The sequence below is a fragment of the Falco biarmicus genome, chromosome 5 (assembly GCF_023638135.1).
Source record: "Falco biarmicus isolate bFalBia1 chromosome 5, bFalBia1.pri, whole genome shotgun sequence".
Taxonomy (NCBI): Eukaryota; Metazoa; Chordata; class Aves; order Falconiformes; family Falconidae; genus Falco; species Falco biarmicus.
This window is the reverse complement of record NC_079292.1, coordinates 14,956,661-14,974,836: the sequence shown is the minus strand read 5'-3', so window position 1 is coordinate 14,974,836 and position 18,176 is coordinate 14,956,661. Positions and strand designations below refer to the sequence as shown.

The window sequence follows — 18,176 nt, the reverse complement described above, 5'->3', positions numbered from 1 at the left end:
TTTTAAGCCCCGCCCCCCCGCCACCCCCCCCCCCCCCCCCCCGTTTTTTGGGTGTTTCAAACCCCCCCCGCCTACATAGGGCTGCTGTACAACGTTTTGGGGAGGGGTTGACACTACCCCCGCCCAGCAGCTGGGATAAGGAGGGTTTCAAGGACCGCCCCCCCAGGTTTTGGGGTGTTTCAAAGCCCCCTGCCCCCATATAGCTACTGTACAACATTTTTGGGGGGTGGTTGACACCTCCCCATCCCCCCAGTTGAAGTAAAAAGGGTTTCAAGGGACCCCCACCAGGTTTAGGGGTGTTACAACGCCACCCCACCTCCCCCCAGGGTTGAGGAATAGTTTACCACCCCCTACTCCCCTCCATGAATGTGCTTTGGGGGGGGGGGGTGTCCCCCCCAAAAAGAGCTTGGGGATGTTTCCCAGGCCACCAGGCCACCCTCTCCCCAACAGTGTTTTAGAGAGTTTCAAGGCTCCCCCAACATGGGCTCTGGGTGGGGTTCAAGGTGCCCCCCCCCCCCCCCCACACACACACCACCTGGGGGCCACTCAGGGGCAGATCCATCTTGAAGGTACTTTAATGAGTATGAGCAGGCCCGGCCACAATATACCCCGCCCCAATAAGCCCCGCCCCTGCTCCTTGGGGACCCCCGGAGGCACTTCCAGGGCTGGGCGCCCAGAGGTGGTTTCAAGGGTCCCCCCCAGTGCTGGGGGCAGTTTCCAGGCCACCCCCCGGACCAGCAGCCCTCTGGTGGGGCTCCTTGGGGGCAGTTTCGAGACCCCCCCATGAACCCAGGGGGGTTTCGAGGAGCTCCCGGAGGGTCCAGGGTGAGGACTCGCTGTCCTCGCTGTCCTCGCTGTCCTCGTCCTCCTCCCGCAGCATGCGGCGCACCGTGCGGGACAGCGTCAGTGGGTCGCACCTGGGGGTGGCCCAGGAGGGGTCACGGTGGCGCCCCCCAGAGCCCCCCACTAGCCCATACAGCCCCCCCAGAAACCCCCTTTATCCCATAATCCCCCATACAGCCCCCTGGATGCCCCCACTATCCCATAGTACTCCATACACCCCCCCAGAGCCCACTACCCCATAATCCCCCATACAGCCCCCCCCAAGCCCCCCACTATCCCATAGTACCCCATACAGCCCCCCTGAGAGCCCCCACTATCCCATAATCCCCCACATACCTCTCCAGAGCCCCCCACTATCCCAAAGTAGCCCATATACTATCCCCAGAGCCCCCACTATCCCATAGTACCCTATACACACCCCCAGAACACCCCACTATTCCATAATCCCCCATACAGCCCCCCCAGAGCCCCCCACTATCCCATAATTCCCCACATACTTCCCCAGAGCCCCCCACTACCCCATAATCCCCCATACAGACCCGCAGAGCCCCCCCACTATCCCATAGTCCCCCATACAGCCCCCTTGAGAGTCCCCACTATCCCATAACCCCCCATATACCTCCCCAGAGCCCCCTACTATCCCATAATCCCCCATACAGACCCCCAGATGCCCCCACTATTCCATAGTACCCTATACAGCCCCCCAGAAGCCCCCACTATCCCATAATCCCCCTGGCCCCATACAGCCCCTCTCAGACCCATAGGGAACTATAGGGTGCTGTAGGGTGCTACTAGAGGCCATGGGGGGGCTATAGGGTGCTATAGGGATCTGTAGGGTACTACTAGGGGGCATGGGTGTTTATAGGGGTCTGGGGGGGCTACAGGGTACTACTGGGGGGCATGGGCATCTATAGGGGACTACAGGGGCTATAGGGTGCTGTAGAGGCCTATGGTGGCTATAAGCTGCTATGGGGCATATAGAATGCTCTAAGGGTGCTGCAACAAGGTTGTAGTGCTGCAATGGGAAGCTATAGGGTGCTATGGAGTGCTATAGGGGCACAGAGGGAGTGAGAGGGTGCTGGAGGGGCTATAGGTACCCATGGGAGGGATATAGGGTACTACAGGTGGTGATAGGAGCCCATAGGGGGTTACAGAGGGACCTATAGAGGTGCTGTGGGGGAAAACAGGGGGACTATAAGGTGCTATAGGAGGGCTATAGGGGCTCAAAGGGAGCTATAGGGGCCCACGAGGGGGGAGCTACAAGAGAGCTATAAATAAACTATAGAAAGCTATAGGGTAATACAGGGATGCATAGGGAGCTATAGGGGCTCATAGCTGGGCATATAGGTGGACTAAAAGGAATCTATAGGGTGCTACAGGGAAGCATAGGGACCCATAGGTCCTAGGCTATTAGGAGCCCATAGGGTGCTATAGGGGTGCATAGATACCCCTAGAGGGTCACAGGGGGCTATAAGGAGCCCATACGGTGCTATACAGACGCATAGAGAGCCCTAGAGGGGGATAGGGGTCTATAAGGAGCCCATAGGGTGCTACAGGGGCTCATAGAAAGCTCTAGAGGGCCACAGGGGTGTATAAGGAGCCCATAGAGTTGTATAGGGGCCCACAGAAAGCCCTAGAGGCCCATAGGGTGCTATAAGGAGCCCATAGGGTGGTACAGGGACCCATAGAGAGCCCTAGCGAGTCCTAGATGAACAAAGAGGTCTGTAAGGAGCCCATAGGGTGCTATAGGGTCCCATAGAGAGCCCTAGGGGCCCATAGAGGTCTATAAGGAGCCCATAGGGTGCTATAGGGGCCCATAGAGACCCCTAGAGACCCACAGGGGCTATAAGGAGGCTCTAGGTTGCTATAGGCGCCCATGGAGGGGCATTGCCAGTCCCCACCTGAGGCGAGCCCGCAGGGCAGCCACATGGCGTGCAGTGGCCGCGGCCCCATCCCCGACAGCCTCAAGCGCTCGACGCAGGCAGTGGCCCTGGGCCTGGGCACGCGCTGTCCCAGCGGCCACCGCAGCCATCCGCTCCCCCAGCGCCCGCCCCAGTGCTTCGCTGGCCTGCGCCTGTGGGGACACAAGGCACGGGGTGTGGGACATGGGGACATGGGGCATGGGGACACGGGTCGTGGGGACGTGGGGACATGGGGCATGGGGATGTGGGAACACAGGACATAGGGACGTGGGGGCATGGGGACACAGAGGCATAGGGCATCGGACATGGGGCATGGGGATGTGGGGACATAGGGTCATGGGACATGGGACATGGGACATAGGGCATGGGGACACGGGGACATGGGACATGGGGATGCAAGGACACAGGGCATGGGGATGTGGGGACATGGGGACATGGGGCATGGGGACAAGGGGATACAGGGCATGGGGATGCAGAGACATGGGGCATGGGGACATGGGTCATGGGGACATGGGACATGGGGCATGGGGATGTGGGGACATGGGGGCATGGGGACACAGAGACACAGGGCACGGGGCATGGGGATGCAAGGACAGAGGGCATGGGGCATGGAGACATGGGACACGGGGACATGGGGCATGGGGATGCAGGGACACAGGACACAGGGCATGGTTATGCAAGGACACGGGGCACGGGGATGTGGGGACATAGGGCATGGGGATGCAGAGACATGGGACACGGGGCATGTGGACACCAGGCATTGGGATGCGGGGACGCAGGGCATGGGGGTATGGGGACATGGGATGCAGGGACACGGGGCATGGGGACATGGGGATGCAAGGACATGGGAGTATGAGGTTTGGGGACACGGGGACACAGGGCATGGGGACATGGGGACATCCGTGAGGATACAAGGACATGGGGACACAGGGCATGGGGACACAGGGATACAAGGACATGGGGACGTGGTATGGGGACGAGGGGACATGGAGACATGGGGCGTGGGGACAGGGGGACATGTGGTACAGGGTTGGGGGGGACATGTCATGTGGGGACACGGTGACATGGTGTAGGGACACAAGCACGAGGACAGAGGGACACATTGTGTGGGGGACACAGGGACATGGAGTGTGGGGACACAAAGACATGGGGACAGGGGGACACAAGGACATGGGGACAGGGGGTATGGGGACACAGGGACACAGGGACATGGGGCCGGATGACATGAACACGGGGGACATGGGGACATGAGGATACACGGGGACACCGAGGACATGGGGGCTCTGGGGTCATGGGGTGGCACAGGATGACATGGGGTGACACGCCTCCACACCACCCTCCTCCCCCCTGGCCAGGGCCCCCATGGGACCCATACATGTGACGTCATCCCCCCCCTCCATGATGTCACCCCCCCGTGACGTCACCCAAGGGTGACAGACATCCCCCCACCTGCAGGCGGTACCGCTCCCCCCGCAGCCGCTGCTCCTCCACCTCCATCATCAGCACCCGCAGCCGTCGCCCCGCTGCCCGCGCTGCCCGGCTCAGTGCCGCCCGCGCCCTGCACCCATGGGTGCCCCACGTCATCCCACGGCATCTGTGGGGTGACCCACGGCACCCACCCCCGCACACCCTGCACCCGTGGGTGCCCCACATCACCCCACAGCATCCATGGGGTGACCCACGGCACCCACCCCCCAGCCCGGTGCCACCTCATGCCCCGCACCCATGGGCAGCCCAGGTCACATGGTGTGTGGGGGGGCGGGGCATGGGACCTGCTGTCACCCCACAGCATGTGTGGGTGCCCCATGTCACCCCATAGCACCCATGGGGTGCCCCAAGGCATCCAGCAGCACCCGTGGGGAAGCCATGGGGGTACCTTGGGAGTGCTGTGGGAATACTGGGACAAACTTGGGGCCACCCAAGACCACCCTGGGACCATCTTGGCCACCCTGGGCTCACCCTGGACCACTCTGAGACCATCTGGACCACCCTGGGGCCACCCAAGACCACCCTGGTGTCACCCAAGACTGCCCTGAGACCATCTCAGCCACCCTGGGCCACCCTGTAGCAACCCAAGACCACCCTGGGGTCACCCAGGACCACTCTGAGACCATTTGGACCACCCTGGGGCCACCCAGGACCACCCTGGGATCATCTTAGGACTGTCTGGACCACCCTGGGATCACCCAGGACCAACCTGGGACCATTTTAGGACTATCTGGACCATCCTGCAGTCACCCAAGACCACCCTGGGGTCACCTGAGACCACTCTGAGACCATCTGGACCACCCTGGGGCCACCCAGGGACCATCTTGGCCACCCTGGGGCCACCCTGCAGTCACCCAAGACCACCCTGGGATCATCTTGGCACCATCTGGACCACCCTGGGATCACTCAGGACAACTCTGAGACCATCTTGACCACCCTGTAGCTACCCAAGGCCACCCTGGGACCATCTTGGACCACCCTGGGGTCACCCAAGACCACCTTGGAGCCACCCAGGACCCACCTGGGACCACCTTGGACACCCCTGGGGCCACCCAGTCCCACCCTGGGTCCCTGGCTCACCCGGCCTCACGGTGCAGGAGCTCCTGGAGGTGCAGGCAGCGGGCACGCAGAGTGGCCTCGGTGGGGCCGTGGGGCACCCCAGGGTGCTGCAGCCGCTCCCGCAGCACCCGCTGCTCCTGCTCCAGCTGGTCCCGCGCCCGCGCTGCCTCCCGCGCCTGCGCCCCCGCCGCTGCCAGCGCCTGCCGCAGCTCCTCCACCTGCACCCATGGGGGAGGTCAGCACCCACAGCACCCATAGGTGCTCCCTCTGCCCCTATAGGTGACCTGTGGCCCCTCCCCATCCCACCCCATGCATCCATCCCTCCATACGTACCCCCTCATCCATACATACATAGGCACCCTCACACCCCACAGGTGCCCCCTCCCTGTGCCCATAGGTGCCCCCATACATCCCACCTTAGCGCTCCCATAGGTGCCCTTATATCCCTCCCATCTGCCCCCTGCATAGCCCTATATGTCCCCCCCTTGTCCCCTCAGGTGCCCCCCATGCCCCCTCCATGTTCCCCCCATACCCCCCCCACAGGTCCCCCTACCATGTCCCACATAGGTGCCTTCACACCCCCATACCTCCCCCCTATACATCCTCCATATGTCCCCCGCCATGTCCACAGGTGTGCCCAACCCCCGCCCCAGCCTCCCTCTAGGTACCCCACATGCCCCATCGGTGCTCCCCTGCCCCCCATAGGTGCCCCCCATAGGTTCCCCCCGCCATGGCCCCTATAGGCACTGACCTGGGCCTGGCGCTGCTGCAGGCGCTGCTGCAGCACTTGGTTGTGCTCCCGCAGCTCGTCCAGCGCTGCCTGCAGCCCTGCAGGGTCCCGGCCCCCCCTGCACCCATAGAGGCTATAGGGGCTGCGGGGGGACACCGAGGGGGGATGGGGACCATGGGGGGCTACGGGGGATGTGCCAGGTGGGGAGGGGCTACAGGGGCTGTGCTGTGGGGAATATAGCAGATACGCTCTGGGGGCTATAGGGGACACGCTGTGGGAGCTATAGGGGACACACCGTGGGGGCTATAGGGGACACACCGTTGGGGCTATAAGGGACATACAGTGGGGGCTATAGGGGATGCACTATGGGGCCTATAGAGGACACAGTGTATGGGCTATAGAGGGGACACCCCATGGGGGCTATAGGGGACACACCATGGGAGCCATAAGGGACCCACCCTGGAGGCTATAGGGGACGTACCACAGGGGTGCCCTATAGACATATATAGGTTTGTGGGTGTGGCCAGGGAGTGGGCGTGGCAAGGGAGGGGCAGGCACTTACGTGGGGCTGGGTGGGCGGGGCACGTGGGCAGCCATGTCATCCCGCTCCTGCTCGACCCGCCGCCGGGCATGCTGGGCTGCTTCCACTGCCTGGGAGGGGGGCCGGGATGGACACACCCACCCGTGCAAGAAGCCCCTCCCACCATACCCAGCACCCTGTCCATTCACATAGCCCCACCCCATTGATCCTTAGCCCCGCCCTTCTGACTTTTACCCCTGCCAACATGTCCAACAGATGCGCTCCTAGTTTCCATAGCCTCGTCCACTGCACTTAGCCCCGCCCCATGCCCATTAGCCCTGCCCCATTGTTCCTTAGCCCCTCCCTTCACCTTGGCCCCGCCCTTTGTCTTCCTTAGCTCCGCCCCACTTAGCCCCACCTTATATTAGCCCCTCCCTAATTTTAGCCCCGCCCCTTGCCTTAGCCCCACCCACCTGCCGCAGCTGCTCCAGCTGTGCCTCCTTGGCACGACACTGTAACTCCGCCTCCTGCGCCCGGAGCTCCACCCCTGCTCGGGCAGCACGAGCTGCCTCCAGCTCTGCCCACAGCATATGCCCCGCCTCCTGTGGGAGGGGCTGTGTGAGGACCACACCCACAGGGCCTGGAATGGCCACACCCACCCAACAGGCCCCACCCACTCCACTAAGCCCTGCCTTCATCATAGGCCACACCCCCTCTAACCACACCACCATCAATCTCATCAGAGGCTCTGCCCCCTCCCCAGTCGTGGCCCCACCCACCTGCTGCTGGCGCAAGCGCTCATAGGCCCGGTCTCGTGCCCGATAAGCTCCGCCCACCCGGGCCTGGGCTCCACCCACTGCGATTTCCAGTGCCCGCAGGGCCCCGCCTGCTGCTAGGCCACGCCCCCTCTCCGCTGCCAGGCTCCGCCCCAGTGCTGCCACCTGTCAGGGGTGGGACCAGGCTGTGAGTGACAGTCCCATGTCCTGCCCAATAGGGTGATGGACAGCCCTGTGCTCCGCCCCTTGGATGATGGACAGCTCCATGCCCCACCCATTGGGTGATGGGCAGCTCTATGCCCCGCCCACTGGGTGACAGACAGTTCATTGCCCCACCCATTGGGTGACAGACAACTCTATGTTCCGCCCATTGGGTGATGGACAGCTCCATGCCCCGCCCACAATAACAGCCAACCACCCACCCCACCCACCCACATGACTGACACCTCCAAGCCCCGCCCATTGCCATGACTGGCATCCTTGTGAGCCCCCAAGGGGTGGGTCTGTGACTGACAGGAGCTCGCCACGCCCCCCCATGGCCCCGCCCACCTGGCTGCTCAGGTCCCGAAGCTCCTCCTCCAGGTGCCTGCGGTACTGTGCCTGGGAGGGGGACACCAGGGGGGTGACAACAGAGAGGACCCCGGCATAGGGGGGGGAATCCCCCAGTGTCCAGGGAGAGGTCCCCTGTGCCCAGAGAGGGGTCCCAGGCACCCAGGGGGGATCCCCAGGCGCCCAGGGGGGGTCCCAGCCACCCAGGGGGGATCCCCAGGCACCCAGGGGGGTCCCAGACGCTCAAGGGGGATCCCCAGGTGCTCAGGGGGGATCCCAGGCACCGAGGGGCGTCCCAGGCACCCAGGGGGATCCCCTTAGAGTCCCATAGGTGGGGGAGATGTGGGCATACCCCACACACAGGGTGCCCTCGGGGAGGGGGGGGATAAGTGTGTGTGTGGGGGGATGTCCAGATTCCCGGGTCCCTTCCCACGGTGTGGGGGAGGGGAGCCGAGGGCTCCTGGGCGCCTGGGCTCCCTTTTCCCCGCCCCGTGCCCTAATTCCAGTCTCGGGTCTGGCCAGGGGCCAGTGAGGCCGGGGGAGGGGGCGCCTGCACGCCTGGGTCCCGGGGAGGGGAGCCCCAATGCCTGGGTCCCCTAGGTGGGGGTTCCCCAAAAAACCTGGATTCCCCCCCTCCCCCACACCCCTGAGTCCCGTCCCCCCATATTGGGGTGCTGAGGCTTCCCAGATCCCTGGGTGTCCCCCTCAGGACCCCTGCACCCCCCCCCCCCCCCAGCACCTGCTCCACCCTCCCAGACCTCTGGGTGTGTCCCCCCAGATCCCTGGGTGTCCCCCCAAGCACCTGCCCCCCTCCAGACCTCTGGGTGTCCCCCCGCTAGACCCCTGGGTGTCCCCCCGCTAGACCCCTGGGTGTCCCCCCTCCAGACCCCTAGGTTCCCCCTGCCCCAGACCCCTGGGTCCCACTCACCTGTGCCAGCCGGGGGGGCCCACATTGTCCCCTGTCCCCCTCGTCCACCATGGCACAAACTGAGGGGGGGGGGCCCTGGAACAACACAGACTGTGGGGAGACCCCCCAGTAAACACACCCTCCCCCCCAGTAAAGCAGTGGCAGCCCAGATACCTGGGTCCCTTGCTGGGGAAGGGGCAAGAGGGAGGGTCCCCTGACAGAGGGGGCACCTAGTTCCTCAACACAGCAATGAGGGGGGGCAGGGATGCTGGGACGCCTGGGTCCCTTTATTTCTTTTGGGGGGGGGCAAGATGGGGGGGGGTCCCTGGTAGAGGGGGGACATAGTTCCTCAACACAGCAATGGGGGGGAGGGGTGCTGGGATGCCTGGGTCCCCCCAACAGCTGCTGATGTCCTGAGTCCCTTTTTTGGGGGGGGGAACGGGGGGGGGGGGGGGGGGGGGAGGGGGGGGTGCTGCCCGGACGCCTGGGTCCCCTCACCTGCTGCACGTCCGTCCTGGTGATGCCGAGCCCAGGCCTGTGGGACACGGGTGACCGATGGCCGGGAACTCCTTGTGCCACCCAGGCCCCGGGCACGGGAGGACCCAGGGGTGTGGGCCCCTCCCCCCCGCCCCAGGCTCTACCCACAGGGCGTGGAGCCCGCCCCCGATGCCCCTGGGGGCACTCAGATGTCCCAGATCAGTTCAGCTCCACCAGCTCCAACCCTTGAGCATTGTCACCCGCCCTTGCCGGAGGGACTCAGAGGGACACCACCCTTAGGAACCCAAAGGCATCTGGGCACCTCCCTGGGGCACCCAAAAATGTGGGTGTCCCCCCTCCCCCCCCAAGGGATGGAGGTGTTGTAGGAACCTTCATGGGGGTTACCCCCTGCACCGGGGGGTGGTGGTGGTGCACTGTGTCATACAAAAGGGAATCTGTACAGAGTGATGTCATCACATGTGAGAGCGGAGGAACATGGGATGACACGGGTCAACACGTGTCAACACAGGTCAACTGGGATCAACGTGGATCAACAAATCAACATGGGTCAGCATCATGACATGAGTCAGCACAGGTCTACATGGGTCAAAATGGATGAACAGAGTGTGACATGGGTCCGCATGGATCAACATGGGTCAACACAGGTCAACATAGATCAATGCGGGTCAACACATTTCAACGCGGGTCACCAATAAAAAACAGCAGAGATGAGCGTGGGTCAACACAGATCAACATGGTCCAATATAGGTCAACAAACATGGGTCAACAAGGTTCAAGACTGCATCAACACCGGCCAACACAGACTGACACGAGTCAACATGGTGTGGCACAGGACAACACGGAGCAGTGGCAGGGGACAACATGGGTCAAAATGGAGCAACACAGGGTGACACAGGTCAGCATGGAGCAACATGGATCAGTGTGGGTCAACACGGGTCAAGAAACACTGGTCAACATGGACTGACAGGGGTCAACAAGGAGTGACACAGGTCAATGTGAGCCAACATGGGCCAACACAGACTGACAGGGGTTAACAAGGGGCAACACATCAATGTGGGCCAACATGGACTGACATGGGTCAACAGGGAGTGACACATCAACGAGGGCCAACATGGGCCAACACGGACTGACAGGGGTCAACAAGGGGTGACACAGGTCAATGTGGGCCAACACGGGCCAACACAAACTGACACAGGTCAACAAGGAGTGACACATCAACACAGGCCAACATGGGCCAACATAGACTGACATGGGTCAACAGGGAGTGACACAGGTCAGCATGGGCCAACATGGACTGACATGAGTGAACAAGGGATGACACATCAACATGGGCCAACACAGAATGACACGAGTCAACAAGGGGAGACACATCAACGCAGGCCAACGTGGACTGACATGGGTCAGCAGGGAGTAACACAGGTCAATGCAGGCAAACATGGGCCAACATGGACTGACAGGAGTCAACAAAGAGTGACATAGGTCAACACAGGCCAACACAGACTGACACGGGTCAACAAGAGGTGACACATCAATGCGGGCCAACATGGGCCAACATGGACTGACATGAGTCAAGAAGGAGTGATACAGGTCAACGCGGGCCAACACAGACTGACAGGGGTCAACAAGGGGCAACACATCAACATGGGCCAACATGGACTGACATGGGTCAACAGGGAGCAACACAGGCCAACATGTGTCACCGTCACACAGGACAGCACTTGCTTGCGGGATAGTGAGTGCTGCATTGCAGAGCACGGGGCTCTGACATGGCTGTGACGTCACCACCGGGCAATGGATGACGTCGGAGACAGAAGGGAGCCAACGTGACAAGTTCCCACTGCGCCAGGGCCCGGAAGTGACATCACCAGCAGGCAAGTGACATCACTCATAGAGAAGAATTATCCCTGACCCCGACCAACCTCTGACATCACCAAGGGCCCAGGAAATGCTGTCATCAACTTACCAGGATGCATGATGGGCCCAGCCCAAGCAGTGAGGTCATCACCAGAGCAGGAAGTGATGTCACTATTGCATGACGTGATGTCAGGGGCCAACCCAGAAGTGCCACCACACTCCCAATGGGCTGTGACATCACCAACGGCCCCTACGGGAGTGCTATAGGGGCCCTATAGGGAACCCTGGGAGGGGTCTATAGGGGATCCTTGAGCTCATTGAGAACCCTATAGGGGTCTATAGAGGATACCAGCCCTATAGGGATGCCTGGAGGGGGGGTCTATAGGAGATCCCTGAGCCCGTAGAGATTTCTATAGGGGTCTATAGAGGATGCTGGGTCTATAGGGATCCCTGGGGGGCGTATCTATAGGGGATCCTGGTCCTATAAAGATTCCCATAGGGAATCCCCAGATCATCTCTGTGCAATCCATAGAGTCCAGACCTCATGGTGATCCCGGGGTCTATAGAGGGTGCTAGTCGTATAGGGATCCGGGGGGGTGGGCGGGGCGAGGGGGGGAAATAGGGAATCCTGCCCCTGCTGAGCTATGGAGCTCTATAGGGGATCCCAGTCCTATGAGGATCTCTTTGAAGGTCTATAGCACTTTAGACCCTATGGGGGTCTATAGGAGTCTGCAGCCATACCAGGGTCTAGAGGGGACTGAAGCCCAGTGGGGGTCCTGATGGGTGTCTATAGGGATCTATGGGGATCCTGAAGGGGGTCTATAGGGGATCACAGCACTACAGGGGTCCCTATGGGGTCTATAGGTGATCCCAATCTTGCGAGACTCCCCATGGGGTCTATAGGGGATCCCACCCCCGGGAGAGTCCCTATGGGGGTCTACAGGGGTTCTTGGCCCCAGGGGGGTCCCTATAGGGATCTACAGGGGATCCCGCCCCTGGGGGTTCCCTATGGAGGTCTATAGGGGATCCCGCCCCTGGGGGGGTCCCTATGGGGGTCCATAGGGGATCCCATCTGTGGAGGGGTCCCTATGAGGCTCTACAGGGGATCCTGGCCCCAGAGGCGTTTCCTTTCGGGGTCTATAGAGGATCCTACCCCCGAGGGGGTCCCTATAGGGGATCCCGCCTCTGGAGGGTCTCTATGGGATCCCGATCCTTGGGGGCGGCCCTATAGGGGATCCCCACCCCCGGCAGGGTCCCTATGAGGGCCTACAGGGGATCCCGGCCCCAGGGAGCTCCCTATGGAGGTCTATAGGGGATCCAGCCCCTGGGGGGGTCCCTATGGGGGCCTATAGGGGATCGCGCCCCTGAGGGTGTCCGTACGGGGGCCTATGGGGTATCCCGCCCCCGAGGGGTCCCTATGGGGGTCTATAGGGGATCCCAACCCCAGGGGGGTCCCTACGGGAGTCTATAGGGGATACTACCCCCAGGGGGGTCCCTATAGGGGATCCCGGCCCCGGGGGGGACCCTATGGGGGTCTATAGGGGACCCCGCGGGGCGCAGCCGCTCCCGCCTAGTCTCTATGGTAGGGGGGCGGCGAGAGGACAGCGCCGCGCCCCTCTCTATGGTCGCCGCTCACTTCCGCTCCGTCCCCTCCGGACTGGCGGGGCCGGAAGTGACGTTAAATCGGGGGGAGCCACCGGAAGCGGTGGCAGAGGCACTTCCGGGTGTCGGGGCCGGCGGCGGTTCCGGCGGGCGCGGAGGTGAGTACGGCCCCGCCCCCGCCCCGCCCCCCGCGTGCCTGGGTCCCTGAGGGGGGAGGGGCCGGTCGCCTGGGGCCGGGGGGGGTGGGATGGGGGTAGGGGGGTGGGGTGGGGGATGGCCCCGCCGTGTCGCCACACCCCGGTGACTTCCCCTAAGGTGTCCCCGACCCCCGGTGACTCCCCTGGCATGTGTCCCCAAGGCCCCGTGATGTCATCAGCACTGTCCCCAGCCCTTGGCGACATCCCATAATGTGCCCCCAACCCTTGGTGACATCCATAAGGTATGCCCAGCCCCTGGTGACATCTCATAATGTGTCCCTACCCCATGGTGACATCCCATAAGGTGTCCCTAGCCCTTGGTGACATCCCATGTGTCCCCACCCCCCTGGTGATGTCCCACAAAGTGTCCCCAGCCCTTGGTGACATCCCATAATGTGCCCCCACCCCATGGTTACATCCACAAGGTGTCCCCAGACCCTGGTGACATCCCATAATGTGTCCCCACCTTCCTGGTGATGTCCCACAAGGTGTCCCCAGCCCTTGGTGACATCCCATAATGTGCCCCCACCCCATGGTTACATCCACAAGGTGTCCCCAGACCCTGGTGACATCCCATAATGTGTCCCCACCTTCCTGGTGATGTCCCACAAGGTGTCCCCAGCCCTTGGTGATTTCCCATAATGTGCCCCCAGCGCTCGGTGACATCCCACAAGGTGCCCCCACCCCATGGTTGACATCCACAAGGTGTCTCCAGGTCCTGGTGGCATCTGCACCCCACACTGATGTCACCAGCCATGTCCTTAACCCCTCCTGATGATGCCACCAGGCTTGGGGACATCACTGAGGGCACCTCCATCCCATCTCAATGTCCCCAATCTCTGGTGACACCCTGGTGCCATGTCCATCCCATCTTGATGTCCCCAGCCGTGTCCTTAACCCCTCCTGGGGATGCCCTCAGTGGCATCCCCAAGCCCTGGTGATGTCCTGGTGGCACCTCCATCCCATCTTAATGTCCCCAACCCCTGGTGACCCTATACAATGTCCCCAATCCCTGTACCACCCTATACAATATCCCTGACCCCTGGTGCCATCCTGGTGCCATCTCCACCCTACATTGATGCCCCCAGCCGTGTCCTTAACCCCTCCTGGTGATGCCACCAGGGCTTGGGGACACCACTGATGGCATCTCCATCCCATCTTGATGTCTCCAACCCCTGGAGACATCCATGTGCCATGTCCATCCCATCCTGATGTCCCCAGTCATGTCCTTAACCCCTCCTGGCAATGCCCTCAGTGGCATCCCCAAGCCCTGGTGATGTCCTCGTGGCACCTCCATCCCATCTTGATGTCCCCAAACCCTGGTGTCACCCCAGACGATGTCCCCAACCCCTGTTCCTCCTTCCCCAGGTACCTCACTGCCCACGCTGGGGTCCCCACGGTGCCGCCATGGCGGAGGCTGTTCACTATATCCATCTCCAGAACTTCAGCCGTTCCCTCTTGGAGACCCTCAACGGGCAACGCTTGGGCGGTCACTTCTGCGACGTCACTGTCCGCATCCGCGAGGCCACCCTACGGGCCCACCGCTGTGTCCTGGCCGCCGGGAGCCCGTTTTTCCATGACAAACTCCTTTTGGGTCACTCGGCCATTGAGGTGCCCCCCGTTGTCCCCAGCGGTGCCGTGCGGCAGTTGGTGGAGTTCATGTACAGCGGTTGCTTGGTGGTGGCGCAGTCAGAAGCTCTGCAGATCCTTACCGCCGCCTCCATCCTCCAGATCAAAACCGTCATCGATGAGTGCACCCAGATCATCTCCCAGAGCCGTGGGCCCAAGGTGCTGCCCCCCACCCGCCCCCCCCCGCCCCGAGCCCACTGACCCCTGCCACAAGTCGCTACCCGCCACCCACCGCCACCGTTACCGGAGCCCGACATCCGCTTCGGGCCAGCGGAGCCGGCGCCGAGCTGCCACAGCCGCAAGCAACGCCAACCGCTGCGGCTCCAGCTGCCGGTGAAGGAGGAGGAGGAGGAGGAGGAAGGTGAGGGTACTGGTGGTGGTGAAGAAGGCTTTGCCCCGCCACCCTTCGCCGCCGAGGAGCCGCCGTTTTTTGGCGCTCCCGAGGTCTTCGCCGACGCTTTCCTGCCCCCATGGCCCGGCGAGGACACGGCCAAGTTCGGACCCGACTGCAGCCTGGAGGCGCCAGGGCGGGCACCGGCATTCGGGACCAAGGCAGCGACGGGGGGCAACGGGTTTGGCTTCGTGCCGCCACCGCCACTGTACGAGGGGGGCGCAGGAGTGGGCGGCATCCCCCCCGTCCCTGAGGTGCCCCAGCCCGGCCCCTCGCGGTGCTCTGAGCCTTCCTACCAATGCGGTCACTGCCAGAAGACCTTCAGCTCCCGCAAGAACTACACCAAACACATGTTCATCCACTCCGGTGAGGGAACGCGGCAGCGGGCGGTGCGGGGACGGAGCGGGGATGTGATCATTGTGGGGATGGTGAGGGCGGGGGGAGCAGGGATGCAGTGATGCTGCGGTGTGGAGGGATGGGGACAGGGATGGAACAGGGACCCGTGTTGACCCATGTGGCCCCGTGTCAGTCCATGTTGATGTATGTTGCTGTGTTGAGCCATGTTGACCTGATTGCTCCATGTGAGCCATGTTGACCTGCATCACTCTGTGTTGGCCTGTGTAGACCCACGTCACTCCGCATTGACCCATTTCACTCCATGTTGACCCATGTAGACCTATGTCCCTGTGTGGTGATACCCACATAGACCCATGTCACTCCATGTTGACCCCCGTCGCTCCATGTAGACCCATGTCACTGCATGGTCACTCCACGTTGACCCATGTCACTGTGTGGTGACCCATGTCACTCCATGTTGACCCATGTCACTCTACGTTGACCCATGTCACTGTGGGGTCATTCCACATTGACCCATGTCACTGTGTGGTGACCCACATCACGTTGACCCACGTAGACCCATGTCACTGTGTGGTGACCCACATCACTCCATGTTGACCCACACAGACTCATGTCACTGTGTGGTGACCCACATCACTCTGTGTTGACCCATGTCACTGTGTGGTGACACCCATAGACCCATGTCACTGTGTGGTGACCCACGTCACTCCGCATTGACCCGTGTCACTGTGTGGTCACTCCACATTGACCCACATAGACCCATGTCACTGTGTGGTGACCATGCCACTCTGTGTTGATCCCTGTTGATCTAGCGCTGATCCATGTGTTGCACCATGTTGATCTGTCTTGTCTCATGTTGACCCATGTTGCTGTATTGATCCATGTTGACCTGTGCTGACCAGTGTTGACCCATCTTGACCTGTGTTGATCCACGTTGGCCCCTGTTGATCTATGCTGACCCATGTTTCTTCATGTTGCTCCATTTTAACCCATGCAGACCTGCGCTGATTCGTGATGTTCCATGTCGCTGTGTTGACCCATGTTGACCTGTACTGATCCATGTTGACCCCTGTCAACCTGTGTTGTTCCATGTTGACCATCAACCTGTGTAGCTCCGTGTTGCTCCACGTTGATCCGTGTTGACCTGTATCCATCCATGTTCACCTGTATTGATCCGTGTTGACCGTCAACCTGTGTAGCTCCGTGTAGATCCATGTTGACCCGTCAGCCCATGTTGCTCCACGTTGACTTGTAATGATCCATGTTGACCACCAACCTGTGTAGCTCTGTGTTGACCTGTATCCATCCATGTTCACCTGTATTGATCCGTGTTGACCGTCAACCTGTGTAGCTCCGTGTAGATCCATGTTGACCCGTCAGCCCATGTTGCTCCACGTTGACCTGTAATGATCCATGTTAACCATCAACCTGTGTAGCTCCGTGTTGACCCGTATCTATCCATGTTGACCTGTATTGATCTGTGTTGACAGTCAAGCTGTGTAGCTCCATGTTGACTCATGTTGACCCGTCAACCCGTGTTGCTCCACGTTGACCTGTAATGATCCATGTTGCCCCATGTTGGTCTGTGTTGACCCCTATCCATCCATGCTGACCCGTGTCCATCCGCATTGACACACATTTGTCTCCCTGTAGGTGAGAAGCCCCACCAGTGCTCCATTTGCTGGCGCTCCTTCTCACTCCGTGACTACCTGCTGAAGCACATGGTGACCCACACGGGTGTCCGTGCCTTCCAGTGTGGCGTCTGCTGCAAACGCTTCACCCAGAAGAGCTCCCTCAATGTCCACATGCGCACCCACCGCCCCGAGCGCTTCCAGTGCCGCCTCTGCACCAAGGGCTTCTCCCACCGTACCCTCCTCGAGCGCCATGCTGCTGCCACCCACCCCGTGCCACCGCCGGGGCCACCGCCAGGGCCACCACCACCTGAAGCCGGGTTGGCAACATGGCCAGGCGCTGAGGCTACAGGTGCCGGTCCCGCTCACACAGCGTGAGGGTGCCCCGGGGCGGGGGGTGGTGTCTTTGTCACCCCAGAACTCCCCCAGGGGTGGGCTTTGGAGCTCCCCCATGGCCGTGGATGAGCCCCTGGGGTTGTTTGAGCAGTCAGGGGTGAAACCTGGAGGACTTTGACCCCACCCCAGCCATGAATTTGACGCTCTGGATGGACAGATGGAGGGAGATGGGGTCCATCCCTCTTGTCCCCTCCCAGCGATGCAGTTTCCACCCCCACCCCCCCAAACCATGGTGGTGCGGAGCAGGAGGGGCAGTTAAACAGACTCAGTGGCACCAGTGGGCAGTGAAAATCAACACGCGGGTTTTAAGGTCTGTTTTAGTGCCATTATTTTCTCCCTAAAAAATTACCCGCCCTCCTACTGAATGGTGGGTGCCAACCACGGGCTCGTGGCCACTATGGAACAGCCACGGTAGCTGATGGCCACATCATGGGGCATCCCCAAGTCTTTGTGATGACAACGGGTGCCAGCGGAACCAAACTATGTCCCTGTGGCTACCACAGATGAGCTGTAGTAGCCATTGGGCCACATCATGGGTCCTCCCCAAGCCTTTGAGTCCCCCTTCAGCCCGGGTGCCACCTCTTTTTGCCCATGTGGCTTCTCCGTGAGCCCGGGAGGCACCGGTGGGGCAAGACCTCATCCCCATTGACTGCTTCATGGGCCTCCCCAAGTCTTTGTGTTGACAGTGGGCACCAGTGGGGCCAAACTGTACCCATGGGACCAAGCCACATCTCTGTGGCCACCACAGAAGGGCTGCAGTAGCTGTTGGCTGTGTCATGGACCCTTCCTAAGGTTCTCAGTTGGTGACAGGCACCAAAAGGGCCAAA

General features: G+C 61.6%; 2 protein-coding genes across 5 annotated transcripts; one reads left to right on the top strand and one right to left on the bottom strand.

Moving 5' to 3' along the window:
* Positions 1 to 557: 557 nt before the first annotated feature.
* Positions 558 to 14,404, bottom strand: LOC130149571 (myosin-11-like). Of its 4 annotated transcripts, XM_056339363.1 has the most exons (12): positions 14,318 to 14,404; positions 9,293 to 11,317; positions 8,816 to 8,890; positions 7,888 to 7,938; positions 7,342 to 7,503; positions 7,036 to 7,164; positions 6,605 to 6,693; positions 6,064 to 6,160; positions 5,334 to 5,530; positions 4,215 to 4,323; positions 2,745 to 2,917; positions 558 to 917 (listed from the first exon to the last, which is right to left on the bottom strand). In XM_056339363.1, exons 3-12 carry the CDS (start codon positions 8,864 to 8,866, stop codon positions 686 to 688), a joined length of 1,290 nt encoding a protein of 429 aa, XP_056195338.1. In that variant the 5' UTR covers positions 8,867 to 8,890; positions 9,293 to 11,317; positions 14,318 to 14,404; the 3' UTR covers positions 558 to 685. The 4 variants fall into 4 exon arrangements, with proteins under 4 accessions (XP_056195338.1, XP_056195336.1, XP_056195339.1 ...); XM_056339361.1 differs by lacking the exon at positions 14,318 to 14,404 and having other exon boundaries at positions 9,293 to 11,695; XM_056339364.1 differs by lacking the exons at positions 7,036 to 7,164; positions 14,318 to 14,404 and having other exon boundaries at positions 9,293 to 11,695.
* On the top strand, positions 14,353 to 17,491 carry ZBTB45 (zinc finger and BTB domain containing 45). The gene is given in 2 exon segments (XM_056339355.1): positions 14,353 to 15,331; positions 16,976 to 17,491. Coding segments are annotated over 2 exon segments (1,335 nt in total). The 3' UTR covers positions 17,332 to 17,491.
* Positions 17,492 to 18,176: the final 685 nt, after the last annotated feature.

Bases quoted from the DNA above. Each gene is read 5' to 3' on its own strand.
- LOC130149571 (XM_056339363.1), bottom strand. From the start codon at position 8,866: ATGGTGGACGAGGGGGACAGGGGACAATGTGGGCCCCCCCGGCTGGCA. The intron at 4,324-5,333 runs GTGAGCCAGGGA...CCATGGGTGCAG, and splicing joins CTCCTGCACCGTGAGGCCGG to GGCGCGGGCGGCACTGAGCC. The intron at 918-2,744 runs GTGGGGACTGGC...GGCCACCCCCAG, and splicing joins GCCCTGCGGGCTCGCCTCAG to GTGCGACCCACTGACGCTGT.